This window comes from Hyaena hyaena, unplaced genomic scaffold (genome assembly GCF_003009895.1).
Source record: "Hyaena hyaena isolate Hyena2069 unplaced genomic scaffold, ASM300989v1 scaffold_184, whole genome shotgun sequence".
Lineage (NCBI taxonomy): Eukaryota > Metazoa > Chordata > Mammalia > Carnivora > Hyaenidae > Hyaena > Hyaena hyaena.
Genome location: NW_024080817.1, coordinates 257,514 through 278,954, shown reverse-complemented (window position 1 = coordinate 278,954; position 21,441 = coordinate 257,514). Strand labels below are relative to the sequence as shown.

The following is a 21,441-nucleotide window of genomic DNA, read 5'->3' as shown; positions in this document are numbered from 1 at the left end:
AAAAGTTCAAGGTCAAGATGAGAGGGTGAGCCTGAAAGAGAACCATCAGGATGTCATTTAGCCTGCCTTGCACTAGACTTCAGGGACAAAGGGAACCCCATAGCTCCACATTGGGGTTCATTTACAGAGTGTCCCCTCAGGAACCAAAGAGAGGCAGCTTCCTGAGGATTCAGAGGTTCAGAAAACAGGCCATCCCCACCTTCACCTATCAGTACAACAGCCTTACAGGTCCAGAAGCATTTTTGCAAAAATGCTTGAGTTTCTTTGCCCAAAATTGCAAACGTAAAGAATACAGGGAAATCATTAATACTTTTCATTTTACAAACAAGATAAACAGAACTCAGGAAGCATTGTTGGTTTTTGTTAGGTCTAAGAATTAGTTAAGAGCTAAAGCCTGGGCTTGGACCAGAATGTTCAAAGTCCTAGCTCTGAAGTCTTCACACTCTTGAGCTTCTAGGTAGGGTAGCTACAGCAGGTGCAGGGGTCATGCAGAGCCCTACAAAATGGGTAATCTGAACAGCAGCAAGTCAGCGAATGACTTGGGAGATAAGCATCAATAATGACTACACTGTAAAGAAGAGTCAATGATTAACAATATTCTTATTGAGAAAAAGAGGATGGTTGTTTTCTGTTATATATAAAATAAGAATGATCTTATTGGATTTAAGAACATCAAGTCTGAAACCTAGGCTGCCCCTCCCAACAACCTTGTTCTCTTCCTTACCCATTGTGGATCTGTCATCCATGAATATCTATTCATGGCTGATTTATAATTTCGGCCTCCCCTGTCATGTGGGCAAATGAAGTCCAGTCATTTATTATCCACCATAAGAAGCAGAATATCCTTCATTTTGTCTTTGATAGGACTTATTTAAGGTTAGAGGGACACAGTGTCTATTTATTTCAGACCAGAGATGTGCTTAAGGCCTCGGTGAACAGTTCTGTGTTCTCCTCAAACACACGCCTTCTGGTTTTACAGACTTTAATCATTTTCCTGAGCCAATGTCTTTCCTGGCAAGAAGTGTAATCAATTTAGTCTTTTCTTCCACCTTCCAAGAGCATTCTCGTTGTTCCATTCTGGATGTCCTCCAGGTCAATTATGCCTCTTTTGATCTCTGTTGACTAAAACTGCATATAATCGTTCAGGTATGGATGAACTGTAGCTTCCACCAGGCTCCGTTATGTCCTCTGCTGGAGGATGTCCAGTGTTTCCACAGCCTCTTTGGGCTGCAGTATCACACTGGGTGGAAGCCCCTAGGTGACAGCTGACCAAGACACCAGGCTTGGGACACAGTCCTGTGGTTTAGTACCACTGTCCCACCAAAAAAAAAAAAAAAAAAGCAAGAAACAAAGAAAGAAAAGAAATGAAAAGGAACAAAAGATCAGAGTAGAGTCACCTGCAAACTCAAAGACTTTTCTGAGCGTTCTTTGTCCAGGTCACTAGTAGACATCTTAAAACAAATTGAACACTGATAAAAAGTACCCGTTTATACTCTCCAACCTGTCTTGCCCCCATTAGTTTTAAAGGTGAAAGTAAATTAAATCAATTCAAAACATGTTTCTAAGTGCAAGATCACAATGCATGCAGGAAATAGGATTCAATCAAATAATGTGTGCTTTCAGAAAATTAACATTTTGTTAACATGATAAAGAAAATCTATCTTTAGCTAAATACCAAAATTACACTTAGTGATAAAAGACTTATAGCATTACCATTAACTTCAAACAAAACAAAGATTCGGTCTAGAGCCATTTATTGATTTGACAAGTATTTACTGAGTGCTACTGTGTGCCAGGTACATGTTCTAAATGTGGGTGACACGGTGAAAATTAATGCACACTCATCCACGATGGACTTTATATTACTTAATATTATTCTAGATAATGCAATACAACTTGAAACAGAATTAGGAGATAAAATAGATATTGTTCAATTATGTGATTCTCTACTAAGGAAAAAGAAAACTTATTGAAATAGATAAGGAATTCAGTAACATGAGTGTGTATAATATATAAAATCTATCTATCATCTATATTATTTTAGAGAGAAAGAGCACAAGAGGGGGGAGGGGCAGAGGGAGAGATTTATTCATTCATTCATTCATTTTGAGAGAGAGAGAGAGAGAGCAGGTGAGGGGCAGAGAGAGAGAACGAGTCCAAGGATCCAAAGCAAGCCAGCCCCAGCTAACAGCAGCGAGCCTAATGCAGGGCTCAAACTCATAAACCATGAGATCATGACCTGAACGGAAGCCGGACGCTCAACCGAGCCAGCCAGGCACCCCAATAATTTTTTAATCTTACAGCAATCAGTTTAAAATAGAGTGGAAAAAGTTCCATTCAGAATAGCAACCAAAAAAATAATAAAATATCTAGGACTAACCTTTTGGAAAAATGAAAAGGCCCCATTTGGAACCAAAGAACATTCAGAGCATAGTAACAAGAGCAAAAGGCTCTTGGAAATTAAAACTTGAAAACAATAAAGAAGAAACTCAGCAAAAAGCCTGGAAGATAAAGCTGAAAAACTCTTCCAGATAGCAGAGCAAAAAGGCAAAGAAAAGAAAAATCAGAGGAACAAAAATAAGAAATAAAGACAGCTATATCTTGAGGTTCAACATCCAAATAAGGAGTTCCAGAAAGACAGAAAGAGAAAATACACAGGAAGAAATCATCAATGAAGAAGGTCAAGCAAATATCCCAGAATAAGATTTTAGTTTCCAGACTGAGAGGTCCGTTGAATGTCCACCACAGGACCTGAAAACTGGCACACAGTAGGCACAAAATTGTAGATTTTTCAGGACATTAGAAATAAGAAGCTCCCATAGAGACAGATTAGATTTTCATATAAAAAGTCGAGAATTAGCTTTCTCCTCAGAGATACTAGAAGCTATAGTGAAATGGAAAAGGACCTAGCATTCTGAAGGGAAATCCTTTGTGGCAGAGACATTGAATGCTCAGAGGACCCAAGTGCTCAATTTCCCAGCCTCCTGCAGTTGAGCGGGCCCTTGTGACTAGTTCTAGCCAACAAGGTACGCATAGAGGCGACATGTGAAACCTCTCAAGCTCCTCTCTGCTCTGCCACAATGACACAAAGTTCCTGTGTTGAGATGGTAAAGTCACAAAGTGGAAATAGCCTGGATCCGGACCAAGCTTCTGAAAGAAAAGAGCCACCGGACCCACTGAGGGTCATACATAAGCAAGACATAAATTCCCATAAGTGAAGCCACTGAGATTTTGCATCACCCTAGCCTGTCCTGACTGTAACAGATTTCCAATCTGGAATTTCACAACCTGTCAAATGATCAGTCAAGATTAGAACAGCCATCTTCAGAAATGCATTATTTCAGATAACTTCCATACCGTGTACCTTTTCCTAAGAAGCCCCTGAAGACCAAGGAAAGAGAAAGATATGTGTTGAAGTCAGAATGATGTGTTACCGCCTCCCCTCCACCCCAGGATGTCCAAGTCCTAACCTCCAGAATCTATGAATGGGTTACCCTACATGGCAAAAGGGATCTTGAGATGGGGAGAGTACCCTGGATTACTCAGGTGCGCACAACATAATCACAAGAGTCTTTATGAGTGGAAGAGAAAGAGAACAGAGTCAGAGTCTGAAGACACAACAATGCTGGCTTTGAAGACGGAGACAGGGGCCAGGAGTCAAAGAACGCAGGCAGCCTCGGGACACTGGAAAAGGCAAGGAAATGGTTTCTTTCATAGAGCTCCCAGAAGGAACACAGCCTGGCTGACTCCTTAATTTTAGCCCAGTGACACCCACTTCAGACTTAAGATAATAAATTTGTGTTTTTTGAAGCCACCAGGCTTGTGGTAATTTGTTACAGCAGCAGTAGCAAACTGATACAACCTGGGGTGCAGGAAGTGGGAGGAAACACCTAAGGGGGGGCACTCCCAGACAGGACTGAGGAGGAGGCTGGGTCTGGGGGTAGCCGGTGAGAAGTCCTTGGATAAATCACTGACGTGTTTGGAGGCTCTGAGATTTACACAACTGGAAAAAAGCTTAAGGGTAACTTGGAGGTCAGGGAGAGGTGTGAAAATAAATTTACCAAACAAGACAATTCCTTGTTACAAATAAAACAAAAAGCTGAACAGGAAAGAAAACAGGATCATAATGGTCCCACTGCCGCTATTACTTGCCTGGGGTCAACAGGAAAAGCACCAAGCAAGGGGCCTGCCCAAATAACACACCTGGTTTCAGAGTAAGGGGCTGCAATGAAGGGGCTAAATCCTCATGTTCCAATGGAAAAATGTCAATAGACAAGGTCTAAAGCTCAGTAAAACCAAGCAGCAGCATAAGCCGGTTATTCAGAGATAGGAAAGCTGATCCTAAAGACTGGCTGGAAGGGTGTAAAGTAATTGTTTCTTAACAGCACGAAGCGATGGGGAGGGTGTAGTTAGGGGTCACTTTTTCAGAAGCTAAATGAGCCATTTAGTGCTTTAAACTCTATGTGCTACATATACGCATGACTTTGATTAAACATAAAACGCAGATACAAGGACTGGCAAAATATTTGCAACACATGATACAGAAGGCTTTTATACTCTTAATATACAATAAAGATTGGGCAGGATTGTGAAAAAATGCTTCATTACGGTCGTCTCCGAGTGGTGGCATAATGCGTGCTTATTTTTTCCTGCTACTCTGTAATTTTCTGTGCTTTCCGAATCAAAACGAAATAGGAGCATGCATAATTTTTAAAACAAAAAGAATTGATCATACGGCTGAGGGAGAAATAAAACAAACAAAAAGAATGAGGTGACTATATTGGAAGCTGCGAAAATGATTAAGTTCCTACAACTTTGAAGACCCTGAGGCAGTTGTCCTACTGCCAAAAAAATGGTGGCATGAGTTTTCTTAATTTACTAAAGCAATTTCTTGATTAAATATGCTTTCCAACAACAATTTGCAATTTAAAAATTTCATGCTTCATTTAAAGCCCTGTATTTTTGTGGAAGGCAGCCCAAACCTGGCGGGGTATTAAGTCTGTGATTGTAACTGGTGCTGGTTTGGATAAGGTTTGAACTTCTTATCAATAAGAACTGGCCCTTGGGCTTTGGGGAGTGGGGTGGGGAAGATGCTAAAAGAGCAATTACATAAACCACATATTTTTAGACCTGTGGCTCCACAGAATTCTGTTAATTAAAAAAGAAACAGACAGAAATGGAAGATATGCTTAATAGTACTAACCATTTGTTGAGTAAGAAATGGATTCAGTATGTTCTTCTTGGGAAAGAGTGAACATGTTACATGCTCATAAAATTGATAAATTCAGCAATACTGTTTCTGAACTTGGACACAGATTTCTATGGAAAGTTGAAATCTCAGGAGGCCACTGGCTGGGCCAAAGACTTCCATGTTAATAGTTAAGAGCTGTGATGAGTGCAAAGGAAGCATGAAGCAAGAATACAGGTGACTTCAAGATAAGGAAACAATACCCGATTATGTAAGGCTGATCTGTTCCCCTTTGGCAGATTCTTTTTTTTTTTTTTTTAACCTTCTAAGCTTAGTAATTATCCATCTCAAACAAAATTCCAAAGTGTAGAGTTCCTTATGGTACCCAATGAACTCAGATGCTCTTAGAGTTACTTAGAAATAAAATATTCAAGTCATAAATTTTCCTATCGTTTGCAATGATCAAAACAAAATGAGAGGGTGGCAGGGACTCCTTCAAGGTCATGCTCATCTGAGTGAAACTGATTCCTAACTCCCAGCCTCATTCTGTTCCGCTAGTTCTTTCTCTAAACCTAATATATTTATCATGAATCATTAAACACAAACCTATTACCCAGTGCAATTGATTCATCCATAAAATGAAAAGCAGCTTCACTTTTGTAGTGATTTTTAAAAAGGACTTTGGGTAAAGTCAGGTGTGTATGCAGAGAACAAACATAGGCTTAAGAAAAGCTAAATGTCCAAGGTTGCAGAAGGCTTTGCTTAGTGTTCTGAACCAGCCCAAGGAAGAATGGAGTCAACCTGAAAGTTCTTACACTCATATCTGGTATGCCAACTGAATGTATAATTAACTGCTTTTAAAAATCTAAAAAAAAAGGGATCGTCTGGGTGGCTCAGTCAGTTAAGCATGTGACTTTTGCTTTCGGCTCAGGTAATGATCTCATGGTTCAAGGGTTCAAGCTCTGCATCAGGTTCCTTGCTAAGCAAGGAGCCTGCTTGGGATTCTCACTCTCTCCCTCTCTTTCTCTGTCCTCCCCTACTCATGCCATCTCTCTCTCTCTTAAGATAAATAAATAAACTTAAAAAAAAAAATACAGTTGGGGGTTGAGAGCAAGTCTTACTCTAAGTAATAGCAAACTGAGTTACCAGAGTCTGTGAAAGGCTATATATAAGCAATATCTAGAGTACTAAAAACCCACTGCTGGGTGCTTACTTGTGTCTGGCATGCTAAGTGTTTTCTATTTATCACATTTAAGCTCACAACTCTATGAGGTGGTTAAAACCATCCTCTTTTACAAATACAAAATTGAGGCTCAAAGAGGTAAAGTATTTATTCTAGGGCAACTGGTTATACAGCTAGAATTCGAACTAAGATCTGACCCCAAAATCTATGCTCCTCAGCCTCGTAGCCACCAAGAACAAATACGGAAGTCGGAATGAAGAATCTGGCAAGTTATAAGAGTAACATGTTTTAAATCTATGGAGTGGACACATTTGGTAGGTTAGGTACACATCTATCTGTCTCATTAATTATCTGTCTTTGGAATGTTTCATAATTAAAAGATAACTACAAACAAACTTCACTGTTTCTGCCTTGGATAAAAATAAGAGATCTAAATTTCTTGAGAACGCCACTTTTTTTTTTCTCCTAAGGAAAGCAGACAATGTGGGTCTGAGGTTATTTACAGCAGGATGAGAGGGAGCTGTAAGACCAGAAGGCCCTCTGATCAGCAGCGATGGCTTCAGGAATTGTCAGAATGGAAGCAGTTCAGCAAGGCGGGCCAAACACACACCCAAGTCTGCCAGAGATTTGTTTGTTTCTTGAGGTCTTCACAGACAAGAGGAAAACAAGGGCGGTGGCCATGTCTATATGCTGAAAAATAGGTTCTGAGGGATAGAAACAAGAAATTGCTTTTTCTCTTCAATCTCAGCACTACTCTTCCATGGGAGTGAATCTGACCAAGGGAGACTGTGTGCATACATGAAGCTCAGCAATCCTGCCCTCAGAGGAAGGGGGAATTTTTGATCCAGAAACTCTCTCCAAGTTGACCAATGCTCGGCCAAGATACCTGAGAGTAACTGTACTTCTGGTACCCTCCAGAAGTCACTTACCTATTATGATGATTAGATATGTGGGTTTTCCTATTTAGGCGCCAAACAAGGAATGTAAACCATGGTTTCTTTGCTAAAGAACATTAAAACATCTCCTTTTGGCTAATGTTAGTAAGGATTTATTGATAGGAAGAAAAAAAAAACAGAGACAAATATGCAGTCTTTTTGAGGCACTCAGTAGTAGAGGCTGTTAAACAGCAGACAGAAAGTGTCATATAAAAATACAGACATATTTTTTAAAGGGCAACAGGCTTCTTTCCTGTTTTTCTCTGTTGCTCTCAGCCCCTGGTCCTGCTAAAATAAGAAGTTTCCTTTGAGATAACTTTCTCTTAGATGAATTTTCACTAAGATCGTTTCGAAAGAAAAATATAATATGACTTTTGTATATTGAAAACCACAATTTGAGCAGCAGAAATGAATCTCCAATAGAAGAAAGTACAGACCTAAGACTTATGAAGAGGGGAAAAAGAGAATTACCAAAATTGAGGAAGAAATTTTGGGGGATAACTTTGGTATTGAATGTTGAAAAGCCTATGAACATGCACTTAAACCATCCTAGTGACAGACTTCTAAGGATGGCTTCAATGTTCATTAAATCAAACCAAGTAACATATAACAGGGCCTACCACTCAAAACTATCCTCGTTATTGAAAATGTTAAACTCAACCCATGTGAATGACTTTCTAGGGCTGCCATTAGCAATGTATCACAAACTGAGTGGCTTAAAACAACAGGAACAATAATTATTGTCTCACAGTTCAGGAGGCCAGAAGTCTGAAATCAAGATGTCAGCAGAGTTATTTCTTTCTTGGGGGGCTCAAGGGGACAGTCTAGTTCATGCTTCTCTCCTAGAGTCTGGTAGTCACCAACAATCTTTGATGGTCCTTGGCTTGTGTGTAATGCCAACCTCTGCCTCCATGCCTCCAAGCTCTGCATTCTCCCTGTATGTCTCTGTCTCTGTGCCCAAGCTTCCCTCCTCTTATAGAAATAGCCATCATACAGGATTTAGGGCCCATCCTCATCCAGCACGACCTCATCTTAACTACTATATCTGCAAATAGCCTATTCCCAAATAGGACTGCACTCACAGATTCTGGTGGTTAGGACTTCAACGCAAGGCAACACAATTCCATCCAAAATCCAATTCAGAACTGAGTCTGTCACTTGTCACTCCTTTCCTACTCTTCAATCTCTCTACTACCCAATTGATTCCACCACAGTGTCTCCTAGGCTATCAATTTTTCCTCTTTCCTATTAAAGCCAAGCTTCTCAAAGCAGTTTGTGTCTTCATTTTCCACCCACCACTCCTCAAACCTCAGTAGTAAGGCCTACGTACCCCTCCTCACCCCATCCATCCCAGATCCTTTGATCTGGTTAGGTTGTCCTATGCAAACTTCAGGACTCCACCTGCAGAGGCCAGGTGGGGTCTCCAGTGTCCATTCTGTCACAGCACCTAGCAACCTATGTAATGCATCTGGTCGGACCTGTATGGGATGCTAGCTTGTCCTTCCCACTACACTCTAAGCTCCTGGAGGGCAGGGACTGTACCTCTTACAGTCTTACAGCCCCAGCACAGAGCCCAACACAAATTTAGTGCATAAATAATGCTTAGATGAATGAATGGCTGTCTGCATAGGGTCGTTTAGACTGAAGAATGTATCAACTGCAGAACTGTGTGCTCCCATAGTTTTTGAGTCTCTGAAGCCTTGAGACACAACTAGATTGTGAAGTATTAGATGGCAGAGATGATCTTCAATTACTTTTTTTTGTCTTCCTGATCCTTTGCGTAAAGAAGGCACTCAATAATTAATTGATACTAAAGCCCCTAGGGGAAATTAGTTTCTGGGATAGGTTGGGAGGTAAAAAGGACTCACTTTCACTGAGCAATTGTTCACTGCCAGACACCACTATGTATTATACAAATGTCATGTCAATTAATATCACTGTTTCTAATTCATTTGAAGACGTTTGCTCAGCATAATGAATTAGAAAACTTCTTCTAATGAACCCATTTTAAAATAGAATTTTGGATACTAACATTAGCTAGCACATCTTATTATATAAAAATAATGTATAAATATTATCTTATATATCAAAATACTTTTATATACAAATGCAGTCATCAGTAATATATCTTAACCCTCCATGTACCATCAGGGTTCACTGCACCCAATTTTAGTTTTTCAGCTTTGCAGCCTTTTTCAAGCAGTTCTAACTATCTGCATGTATTAATATTTCTTGGCTTTATTCTTTCTTAGAATGTTCCAAAGGAAACATACCTATTTTTCAATAAAGAGAATAAAACTCATTCTACCCTGCAATTACTATCAAATAGGTCCATATTATTATAATTATATAATCATAATTATAATAATAGATATAATATAATTACCATATAATAGGGTCTACCAACCTCTTTAAAAAATTGAAGATCCATTATGGGAGCTTAATGATTTTATTTTTTTCTCTATCTTGAGACACTGCTATTTCACCATCCTAGAATAATTACCTACCAATTATGCATCAATTATTCCCAAATATGCTCTAAAAAGACTAAAGTAGTAGAAAAATGGAAGAATAGAATGGCTTTAACTACACTGCTGTTTGGTGATTATTGAAATGTTCTATTCTGTGCTGTCCAATACAGTACCCACTAACAACCTATAGCTGCAAAGACTTTGATACATAGTTAGTGGAAGTAAGAAACTGAATTAAAAAAAAATTTTAAATTACTTTTAATTAAATAGCTACAAGAGCCTAATGGCTATTTTCCTGAACAGGGTAGGCCGAGAAGAGAAATCCACTGGAGAAATACATCACACTACTGTAGTGCTCTTTACATTTGATTGTGTTGCCCCAAGGATTGTGTCATCTTTCCAAAAGATAGAAGACTAGAGACACCTACTTTGTTGTTTGCTTTTAACTTTCATTAGAGTGGAGAGTTCAGGATTTTTATTCCTGTTTGTAATGACAAAAAGAAGAAAACTGGCAGAGGGAGAGGTTCCGTGAGCATCGGAGGAACCACGGAGGAACACTAAGAGTCAGAGAGCAGCATTCAAACCTCTAATGATAATGATGAAATTAATCATGAAAGGGAAACTGCAAACTCCGAGTCTTCAGATGATGACATCCTGGATTAATTCTTTCAAATTCAATAGTTCATGAGAAAACAATATATTTCTAAAGACAAAAATGTATATTTATTTACTTAATTTAATTAATTACATGTATATATATTTTTATATATAGTATTTTCATACAGTTAGCCATTAAAGGAAAGACTCTGTCAAACAATATTTTGCAACAAGAATCTAGACCATCTCATTCTGCTAATGAATGTGGAACAGTGTTCTTTCATCTCTTATGATGTTTGTACACCAAAAGTTACTCTATATGCAGTTTGTAAATAGACAAATCCTGAAGGTAGATATGTATACAAAAGTGACTGGAAGGAAAAAGACGAGGTAGAAATTTAAGAATTTACTGGACAGATAAACTGATAATTTACTGGATAGATAACTCAAATAGGAAATAGTGATGGCAATTTTTTTTCTGGCACCCAGAGTTAAAATTGGTTTATTGTATTAGGTAAGATACAAGATAACTTATACGAAAGAGTAAAATTCCAGAAATAAGATAAAAATTATTGTACTTCTACTTAAATAAGTAATCTTGAAATGGTTAAAATAAATCCTGGCACTACACAGACCTGGGCTGGAATCCCAAGTCTAATAGTTACTACATGACCTTTGGCAAGTTATTCAGCCTCTCTATGATCTCGTTTCCCTTATCTATAAAATAAGGATTACAAAATTACTTCCTCTTTTGGAAATCAAAAAATACCCTGATACAAATGAAAATGGAAACACAACACTCCAAAATCTTTGGGACACAGCAAAAGTAGCTCTATAAGGGAATTTGATAGCAATACAGGCCTAAACTCAAGAAACAAGAAAAATCTCAAATAAACAATCAAACCTGACACCCAAAGGAACAAGAAAAGAAAGAACAAACAGAGCCCCAAATTAGTAGGAGGTAAATAATAAAGATCAGAGTGGAAATAAACGAAAGAGACACTAAAAAAATAGAAAAGATCACTGAAAGTAAGAGTTGGTTCTTTGAAAAGATAAACCAAAGTGATAAACCTTTAGTCAGACTCAAGAAGAAAAAAGAGAACTCAAATAAATAAAATCAGAAGTAAAAGAGAAGTAACAGCCAACACCACAGAAATACAAAGGATTATAAGAGACTACTATAAAAATTATATGCCAACATATTAGACAACCTCAAAGAAAGAGATAAATTCTTAAAACACACAATCTTCCAAGACTGAATCAGAAAGAAATAGCAAATCTGAATGACTGGTTACTAGTAATAAAATTGAGCCAGAAAACAAAAAACTTCCAACAAACAAAAGTCGAGGACCAGATGTTTCACAGGTAAATTCTATCAAACATTTAAGAGGGGTTAATATCTATCCTTCTCAAACTATCCCAAAAAAAATTCAGAAAGAAGGAATGCTTCCAAATTTATTCTACAGGGCAGCACTACCCTGATACGAAAGCAAGATAAAGACATTGCAAAAAAAAAAAAAAAATTACAAGCCAACATCCCCGATGAACACAGAAGTGAAATTCTTCAACAAAATATTAGCAAATTGAATTCAATAATATATTAAAAGGACCAAGCGTTCAACATGATAAAGTGGAATTTACTGCAAGGATGCCAGCATGGTTCAATATCTGCAACTCAATCAATGTGATACACCACATTAACAAAATGAAGGATAAAAAGACTGAGAACTGATGGATGTAGGGGGGAGGAGGGATGGGCATGGAGGAGGGCACTCGTGGGGATGAGCACTGGGTGTTATGTGGAAACTAATTTGACAATAAACTATTTTTAAAAAAATAAAATAAAATAAAAAATAAAAAACTTATGATTTTAGGCAAAAAAAAATCATATGATCATCTCAACAGATAAAGAAAAAGCATTTCACAAAATTCAACGTCTGTTCATGATAAAAACTCTCAACAAAGTGGGTATAGAGGGAACATATCTCAACATAATAAATGCCATGTATGACAAATCCATAGCTTACATAATATTCAACAATGAAAAGCTAGAAGCTTTTCCTCTAAGATCAGGAACAAGACAAGAATGCCTACCATCATCAATTTTATTCAACATAGTATTGAAAGTCCTAGCCACAGCAATCAGACACAGAAAAGGCAATAAAAGGCATCCACGTTAGTAAGGAAGAAATAAAACTCATTAATTGCAGGTGACATGGTAATAATATAGAAAAAACTCTGAAGACTCCCCCAAAATACTATTAGAATGAATAAATGAATTCATTAAAGTTGCAGGATTCAAAATTACTATAGAGAATATTGTTGTTTTTCTATACACCAAGAACATACTAGCTGAAAGGAAAATTAAGAAAACAATCCCACTTACAATTACATCAAAAGAGTAAAATATATAGGAATAAATTTAATCAAGAAGGTGAATGACTTGTACTCTGAAAACTATAAGACACTGATGAAAGAAACTGAAGATGAAATTTAAGGGAAAATATATCATGCTCATGGATTGGAAGAATTAATACTGTTAAAATGTCCACACGACCCAAAGCAATCTACAGATTTGATGCAATCCCTACCAAAATACCAACAGCATTTTTCACAGAACTAAAACAAACAGTCCTACAATTTGTATAGAACCACAAAAGCCCATTCTTGATAAAGAAGAACAAAGTGAAGACATCACACTCCTGGATCTCAAACTATCTTATAAAACTATAGTAATCAAAACAGTATGGCACTGGCACAAAAACAGATACATAGATCAACAGAACAGAAAAGAGAGCTCAGAAATACCCCCCTCCTTATATGGTCAATAAATCTACAATACAGGAGTCAAGAATATACATTGGGGAAAAGATACCTCTTCAATAAATGGTGTTGGGAAAACTGTACATCTACATGCAAAAGAATGAAACTAGACCATTTTCTTTCACCATACACAAAAATTAACTCAAAATGGATTAAAGACCTAAATGTAAGACCTGAAATCCTAAGACTCCAAAAATAAGACATAAGGAATAGACTCTTGGGCATCAGGATTAGCAACAGATTTTTGGATCTGTCTTCTCAGCCAAGGGGAACAAAATAAAAAAGTAATTGGGACATCAAACTAAAAACTTTTTTCACAGCAAAGGAAACCATCAACAAAATGGAAAGACAGCGTAGTGAATGGAGGAAGATATTTACAAATGATATATCTAATAAGGGCTTAATATCCCAAACATATAAAGAATGCATACAACTCAACACCAAAACAAAACAAAACAAAAAACAAACAAACAAACAAAACAGTATCCAATTTAAAAATGGGCAGAGGACCTGAACAGATATTTTTCCAAAGGAAATATACAGATGGCCAACAAACACATGAAAAAAATGCTCAGTATCACTAATCATCAGGGAAACACAAATTACAATGAGATAACACCTCACACTAGTCAGAATGGCTAGTATCAAAAAGACAAGAAATAACAAGAGTTGGTGAGGATGTGAAGACAAGGGAATCCTTGTGTACTGTTGGTGGGAATGTACATTGATGCAGCGGCTGTGGAAAATAGTATGTAGGTTGCTAAAAAATTAAAAACAGAAATATCATCTGATCTATCAATTCCAGTTCTGGACATTTATCCAAAGAAAACAAAAGCACTAATTCAATGGGATATATGCACCCCTATGTTCATTGCAGCATTATTTATAATAGCCAAGATATGTGTTCATATACAGATTCTGTGTCCATATACAGATAAATGGGTAAAGAAGATGTGCTATATATGTGTGTATACATACACATACACATACACACACACACACACACACGCACACACACACTAGAATATTACTCAGCCATAAAAAAAGAATGAAATCTTGCCCTTTGTGACAATATGGATGGACATAAAGGGTATTATGCTAAGTCAAAGTGAAATAAGTCAGGTAGGTAAAGACAGATACTGTACAATTACACTAATATGTATAATCTAAAAACAAAACAAATGAACAAACAAAACAAAAATAGATTCTAAACAAAGAGAGCAAACTAGTGGTTGCCAGGGGGTAGGGGTGGGGGGAGGGATGAAATCTGTGAAGGGGATCAAGAGGAACAAACCTCCAGCTATAGAATAAACAAGGCACAGATACATAAAGTTCGACATAGGGAATATAAATCAATAATATTGTAGCAATATTGTATGGTGCCAGACGATAACTCCACGTACCGCGGTGAGCACCAGAAGTTCAAATCACTAGGTTGTACCCCTGAAACTAATATAATATTGCATGTCAACTATACTTCAATTTTTTAAAAAAATGACTTCCTCTTTTATAGGGTTTTATTGAGACTAGCACTTTGCAGAATGCTTAGCAGAGTGCTTGCCCCATAGGAATACATACATCAGCTATGGATAGTGGTTTTATTTTCCTTGGGTTGGTTAGAACAACTGTCCTTATCTATCAGGTTTGAGAACCCAACATATATGAAATTATCACACCCTATTTGTTACCACCAGAATGGACTGCTGCTGTCAGGGGCCGCTGCGCGTTGGGGACCCACGGTCCAGGTAAAGTGGCGCAGGAGGAGAAGACGTCAACCTTCAAGGGTCAGGCTGCTCTCGGGCATCAATGAAACTGCAGATGATGCTGCAGGGGCCAGAGCAGCACAGGCTTTTCAACCCAACCCCACCTAATCTTCTCTTGCAAAAGGACTTCCTCCTCCGATGTTTAGATGGAATATTAAATGCCAGGTTTAGATGGCATTACTTTAATGAACTCAAAAGTATACAACAAAGTATAAAGAAAAGAATAAAAGTCTCTTCAAATATCACCATCCAGAGAAAACCCTATTACCCTTCCAGACTTTTCTCTGTACACACAGTCATATACATACAATTTTATTCTTTTCAACTTTTTTAAATGTTTATTTATTTTAAGAGAGAGAGAGAGAGAGAGAAATCATGAAATCATGAGCAGGAGAGGAGCAGAAAGAGAGGAGGGGGATTCCCAAGCAGGCTCATTGCTGCCAACAACAGGCCTGACCTGCGGCTCAATCTCACAAACCATGAGATCATGACCTGAGTTGAAATCAACAGTCAAACACTCAAATCACTGAGCCACCCAGGTGCCCCCATACACATGTAATTTTAAAAGAAATGAGATCACACTATCCTGGCTGTTGCATGCCTGTTTTTGTTCTCAAGAATATCTGAGGGTTAAAGGTATACAGCCAACTAGTCTTTGACAAAGCAGGAAAGAATATCCAATGGAAAAAAGACAGCCTTTTTAACAGATGGTGCCGGGAGAACTGGACAACAACATGCAGAAGAATGAAACTAGATCATTATCTCACACCATGCACAAAAATAAACTCAAAATGGATAAAGGACCTGAACGTGAGACAGGAAACTATCAACACCCTAGAGGAGAAAGCAGGAAACAACCTCCTTGACCTCCACCACAGCAACTTCTTACTTGACACATCCCCAAAAGCAAGGGAATCAAGAGCAAAAATAAATGACTGGGACCTCATCAAGATTAAAAGCTTCTGCACGGCAAAGGAAACAACCCAGAAAACTAATAGGCAACCAACAGAATGGGAAAAGATAGTTTCAAATGACATATCAGATAAAGGGTTAATATCCATAATCTATAAGGAACTCACCAAACTCCACACCCGAAAAACAAACAACCCAGTGAAGAAATGGGCAGAAGATATGAACAGACACTTCTCCAAAGAGGATATCCAGATGGCCAACAGACACATGAAACGATGCTCAGCATCCCTCCTCATCAGGGAAATACAAATCAAAACCACACTTAGAGACCACCTCACACCAGTCAGAGTGGCTAAAATGAGCAAATCAGAGAACTCTAGATGCTGGCGAGGATGTGGAGAAACGGGCACCCTCCTACACTGTTGGTGGGAATGCAAACTGGTACAGCCCCTCTGGAAAACAGTGTGGAGGTTCCTCAGGAAACTAACAATAGAACTCCCCTAGGACCCAGCAATAGCACTGCTAGGAATTTACCCAAGGGATAAAGAAATGCTGAGGCATAGGAACACATGTACCCCAATGCTCATAGCAGCTAAATAGCTGCTCAACAATAGCTAAAACATGGAAAGAGCCTAAGTGTCCATCAACGGACGAATGGATCAAGAAGATGTGGTTTATCTATATCATGGAATACTACATGGCAATGAGAAACAATGAAATCTGGCCATGTGTAGCAACATGGATGGACCTTGAGGGGGTTATGCTGAGCGAAATAAGTCAGGCAGAGAAGGACAAATATATGTTTGCACATATAGGAGGATTAGGAGGAACTTAACTGAGGACCATGGGGGAGAAGAAGGGGGGAAATGGTGGGGGAAAGGGAGAGAGGCAAACCATGAGAGGCTCTTGAATACTGAGAAACAAACTGAGGACTGATGGATGTGGGGGGGAGAGGGGAGATGGGCATGGAGGAGGGCACTTCTAGGGATGAATACTGGGTGTTATATTGAAACCAACTTGACAATAAACTATTTGTAAAAAAAAAAAAAAAAAGAATATCTGAGGGTTGCTGAGGGAAGATGGGTGGGGGAAGGGCTCAATGGGTGATGGACATCAAGGAAGACACTTGTTGGGATGAGCACAGGGTGTTATATGTAAGTGATGAATCACTGGGTTCAACTTCTGAAACCCTTACTACACTGTGTGTTAACTAACTTGAATTTAAATTAATAAATTTTTAAAAATTAAGAGAAAAGAGAGAGAATATCTTTCTAATCCATTCAATAGAGATCTCCAAGCTCATTCTTAGACAGGCACTAACCTGAAGCCATGTGTTCTGCGTACACACAGAGTGGTGGTAATAAGTGGTTAACAAAAGAAAAGATTAACATCTGCCTTAAATAATGACTTAGATTAAAAACTGAAGTGAGCTGTGAGTTTCAAGTGGATTTTAAAAACAATTAAGCAAACACCAGAGGCATTTGGTTCTTTTTCATGTAAACACTGGGGAGAAGGGAGGCCTGGGCTCCTGCGTTGCTGTGCGGCACACACCCCATTCCCTAAATGGCTATTACTTGAGGAATGTGAAACTTCTGGAATGAACTTTTAATAAAATGAGAACTCGCCAGTAAACCTCAGTACATTTTCAGGGTTTCAAAATCTTATTTTATCTAGATCACAGCTCTTTCCATCTTGGCTTCAAAAAGTGATTTCTGAATGTTAAACAAATATGAAAACGGTGTGCCTGCACTCAGTCCGGCTCTCTCCTGCCAGCCTGGGGGTTCATTCTAGAGGCCACACATGTGCAAGTCCTTCTTATCTGGAGGCCACCATGCCCCGGGATGTGCCCATGGGCCGCAGACCTTACTAGCCGAGGCCCCACTTCAGGGGACACTTAAGGGACCTTTATCTGGAAGTCCGACCTCATCACTTCTGGGATTCATTTCCACACTGGCAGAAGTCATGAGTGTGGATGAAAAGCTGTGAACATACCAACATTATTTTAATTCATCTTTATATTCTTCTTCTTTTTTTGGCTGCCACTTAGAAAGTCAAGAGTGTTTTTGCCACTCCACTCCGAGATAATGAAAATACATTTATAGTAAGAGAATCTGCCTCATATAAACTTCTGCTGGTTGAAGGAGATAATATTCACCATTTCAAACTTGGAATAGAGTTTATAAAGTTGGCTTTGCTCTGAAAGTGGTCTCAAATGATCTGATATGACCTGATGGTTTCTGTGTGTCACAGAAAGCTTTGGGGGGAGGGGAGGGAGGGGTGAAGACCAGACGGCAGGGGTGGGAGGGTGCACAGCTCCACAGGGTCAAGGGGAGAGAGTCCGGCGAACACAGAATCCAGGCACCAAGGATTAGGAAAGAGGCAGGCAGGATGGCCAACCTAGCAAGAGTAAGGCCCCTAAGCAGACCAATGTGGTCCCAAGCTGGTCACCAAGGACTGAGTTCAAGAAGGCAAGTTTATATAAAGTGGGCTGGGTCTCCTGATTAGAGAAAACCCCATTGATCAAGCCTGAAGCCCAAAATAATGTCCCAACTTGCCACTGGGAGAAACAGCTGATGGGTCCCACAGAGCCACCTCAAGCCCCTTTTTCTGCAGAGCAGAGAAGGTGGAGAGAATTCACTTGGCCCCACTTGGGAGAGAAGTACAGTTAGTGGGGCAGGAACCTAGCTGACCAGCCATACCACTCTTCTCCCCCACTTCCACTTTTTTCCCTGGCAGGCAGGTTACTGACCAAAGCAAATTGGTTTTCGCTATAAGAAGCACTACCAGTAGTGAGTCGTCATTTTATTAATAAATAGCTTTTATATAATAAGCCATACCACTCTCTCTAGGCTATCAGTTTTTGTTTTCTTCATATCCATGGCCTTTAAAGCAGTGGTTCTCAAACACAGACCCAAGAACAGCAGTATCAGTACCACCCAGGAGCTTATTAGAAATGCAAGTTCTCAGGTCCTACCCCAGCCCTGGGGGTCTGGGTCCAGCAACTGTGCTTTTAATAAGCCTCCAGGAAACCCTGATTCAAGCTAAAGTTTGAGAACACTGGCCTAGTGGAAGGAACCTGGGCTGGGAGCCAGGAGCCCTAATTCAGATTCCAGCTCTGGATTCCATGATCCAATTCAGTGACATTTAATGAGCAGTCGCGATGTGCCGCTGCAAGGATGTGAGGGTACTGAGATGAGTTGGGCATGGTTCTTATCCTCAGATGGTGTCGCACTTCTATATTCTTTTGTTCCTCTAGGGTACGGGCTACTTTGTTCCTGTCTGTATTCCCAATGCTGGCAGCGTCAGAGACACTCAATATATATGCAGGGGACCAAGTGGTAAAGCCGGTCACAACAGTGATAAATGCTACTGTACCATTCATCAATAACTTTAATGTCACTCCAGTCAACACTAGCCACCCTTTATTTTAATGCCTATTGTGGGCCAGGTATTGAATGTCATATACCAGCTCATTTGATTCCTTGAGATGTCCTACACTGTGGGTAATACTGTTAACCCCACTTTGCACAATAAAAAACCGAGGCTCCAAGTTTTAAGCAATTTGTCCAAGGTCACGCATTGAAAGTGGCCGAGCCAGTGATGAATTCAGCAATACCTGTTCCAAAACCTGTGGTCTTAAAAATAATAGAGTCCTTTTTCGAATCCCGCAAGCTCAAAAGCTGACTTTGGGGTAAGTTTCCAGCCTCAAAGGTCAGGGGATGATTAGCTTCTTATTAGGTACTTAAAACTATACTTTGTGGGTCTTCATCCTAAGTGGTCAAAGACTATATTTTTCCCATTTTTTGGTATCTTGACATTGGGTGTTCGTTGAGTACAAGAAAGTAAATAGTGGTGAAGTACACTAATAGGTCACCAGACTATTCTGATCCTTATTGTAGGAAAACAAAAGTGGGCAGGCAGGTCAGGCAGCACAGCCTTGAGAGAGCACTGAATGAGAAGGCCAGTTCTAAGGGGCTGAACCTTTGATGGAGTATCCCAACTAAGGCAGGCCAGGGAGAAAGGGGGTAGAGAGGAGTCTAGCCCCTAGGCCCAAAGGCATGGGGAGGCCAGGTTATGGGCATCAGATCATGGGCCAGTATGGATGCAGAGGGAGATAAGAAGCTGCCAATGATCTGAAGTCAGTCGAAGGCTCTAGCACCTGGCATGGTTACAGTTACTGATAAAAGAATGGCCCTTCCTCCCTCACCATTTTGGCACTCTTCACAGCTTCCTCTTTGTCCTCACTGTAAATCAAAGACAAACTTCACATCTGTCATCTACTATTTTCTTGTGAACAATTCAGGGCCAGGAGGGCTCTGGTTAGGGTCGCTGGAGGCTAGGAACTGAGGAAAGGAAAAGGGGATGTATATGATAAGCAAAGACCTTACCTTACTAGGAGGTGGTCCATGATCATCCAAGTAAGTGGAATTTCCTAGGGAAAAAAAAGAAGAAAGTTGATGAATCAGTAGTTTCAAAACCAAAGTGAATTTAGTGTACAGTCATTGCAAACAAACATTCCAGATATATGTCTATTTAGACAACTATACCAAAGAAAAATAGGTAGGTAGTTGCCCATTTGGTGGGATTTTGTTGACATTACCATGCTCAATTATACTTTCATCAGGCACAAACACTGTACATACGGTGTGTGTGTGTACACAGACACACACAGAAACATGCACCACAATCCCTCACCCAGTATCTATTGAGTTTACTTTAGACCAGTGGTTCTCAAATCTCAGTGTGCATCAGAATTACCTGTAGAGCCTGTTAACACACAGACTGCCTGGGTCCACTCCCAGAGGTCCTGGCTCAGTGGCTCTGAGGATCTGTACTGCACAAGCTCGCACAAGCTCCCAAGTGATGCTGATGCTGCAGGTCCTGGGACCATAATTTGAGAACCACTACACTGTTTCTCCACTTCATCTTGATGCTCAATGTCCCCTGATCTTTTCAGTCTAGCTTGCTTCAGATGCTTGATCTGTCTTGATGAAGAGCCATTCATTGGCTTGGGTGCTTTCAGAGTGCATGATTATTAATTCCTGATGAATAAAGACTCAGAGGGATTCGGATGGGAACTAAAGGTCCCAGAGTTTCTTTTATGCAGCAGACTCCTTCTAAGTGCTTTCCACCTCTTCATTTAATACAAATTTCGGAGGTGGGTTATAATGGTCCCTACGTATAATGGTCCCTACGTACAGAGGAGGGAACAGAGGCCTAGAGAAATCCAGGGATTTCCTCAGGGTCACACCCAGTTACACTGCAGAAAAGACAGAAGACTGTTTCTTCCAGAAGTTGTTTGAGCATCTGCTGCCCATCTTTCTGAAAAACCTACCTACCAGCTTCTGCAGAGCCCAGGCACCAGCAACATACTCTGGGTACTGATCATGTGCTCCAGATACCAACCAAGCAACACACTTGAGCCCGTGGGGTAGCCTAGGATGGGCTCAGTGTATTCAAAAGCTCCCCTCCAAGGAGATTAAGCTTGTCAGTCAGAGGAAATCACCTTCACAAAAAGTGAAGACAGTCAGCCTTTCTAACATGACAAAATTTTAAAAATATTGGAAAT

At 39.6% G+C, this 21,441-nt stretch overlaps 1 protein-coding gene across 2 annotated transcripts in view; it reads right to left on the bottom strand.

Annotated features, from left to right (window-relative positions):
* UST (uronyl 2-sulfotransferase) overlaps nt 1–21,441 on the bottom strand; it is a 302,745-nt gene that overhangs the window by 164,304 nt on the left and 117,000 nt on the right. For both annotated transcript variants that reach the window (XM_039240941.1, XM_039240940.1), the window contains exon 2: nt 20,261–20,304. In XM_039240941.1, coding sequence (XP_039096872.1) covers nt 20,261–20,304 — 44 coding nt within the window. The remainder of the gene's footprint in view (nt 1–20,260; nt 20,305–21,441) is intronic.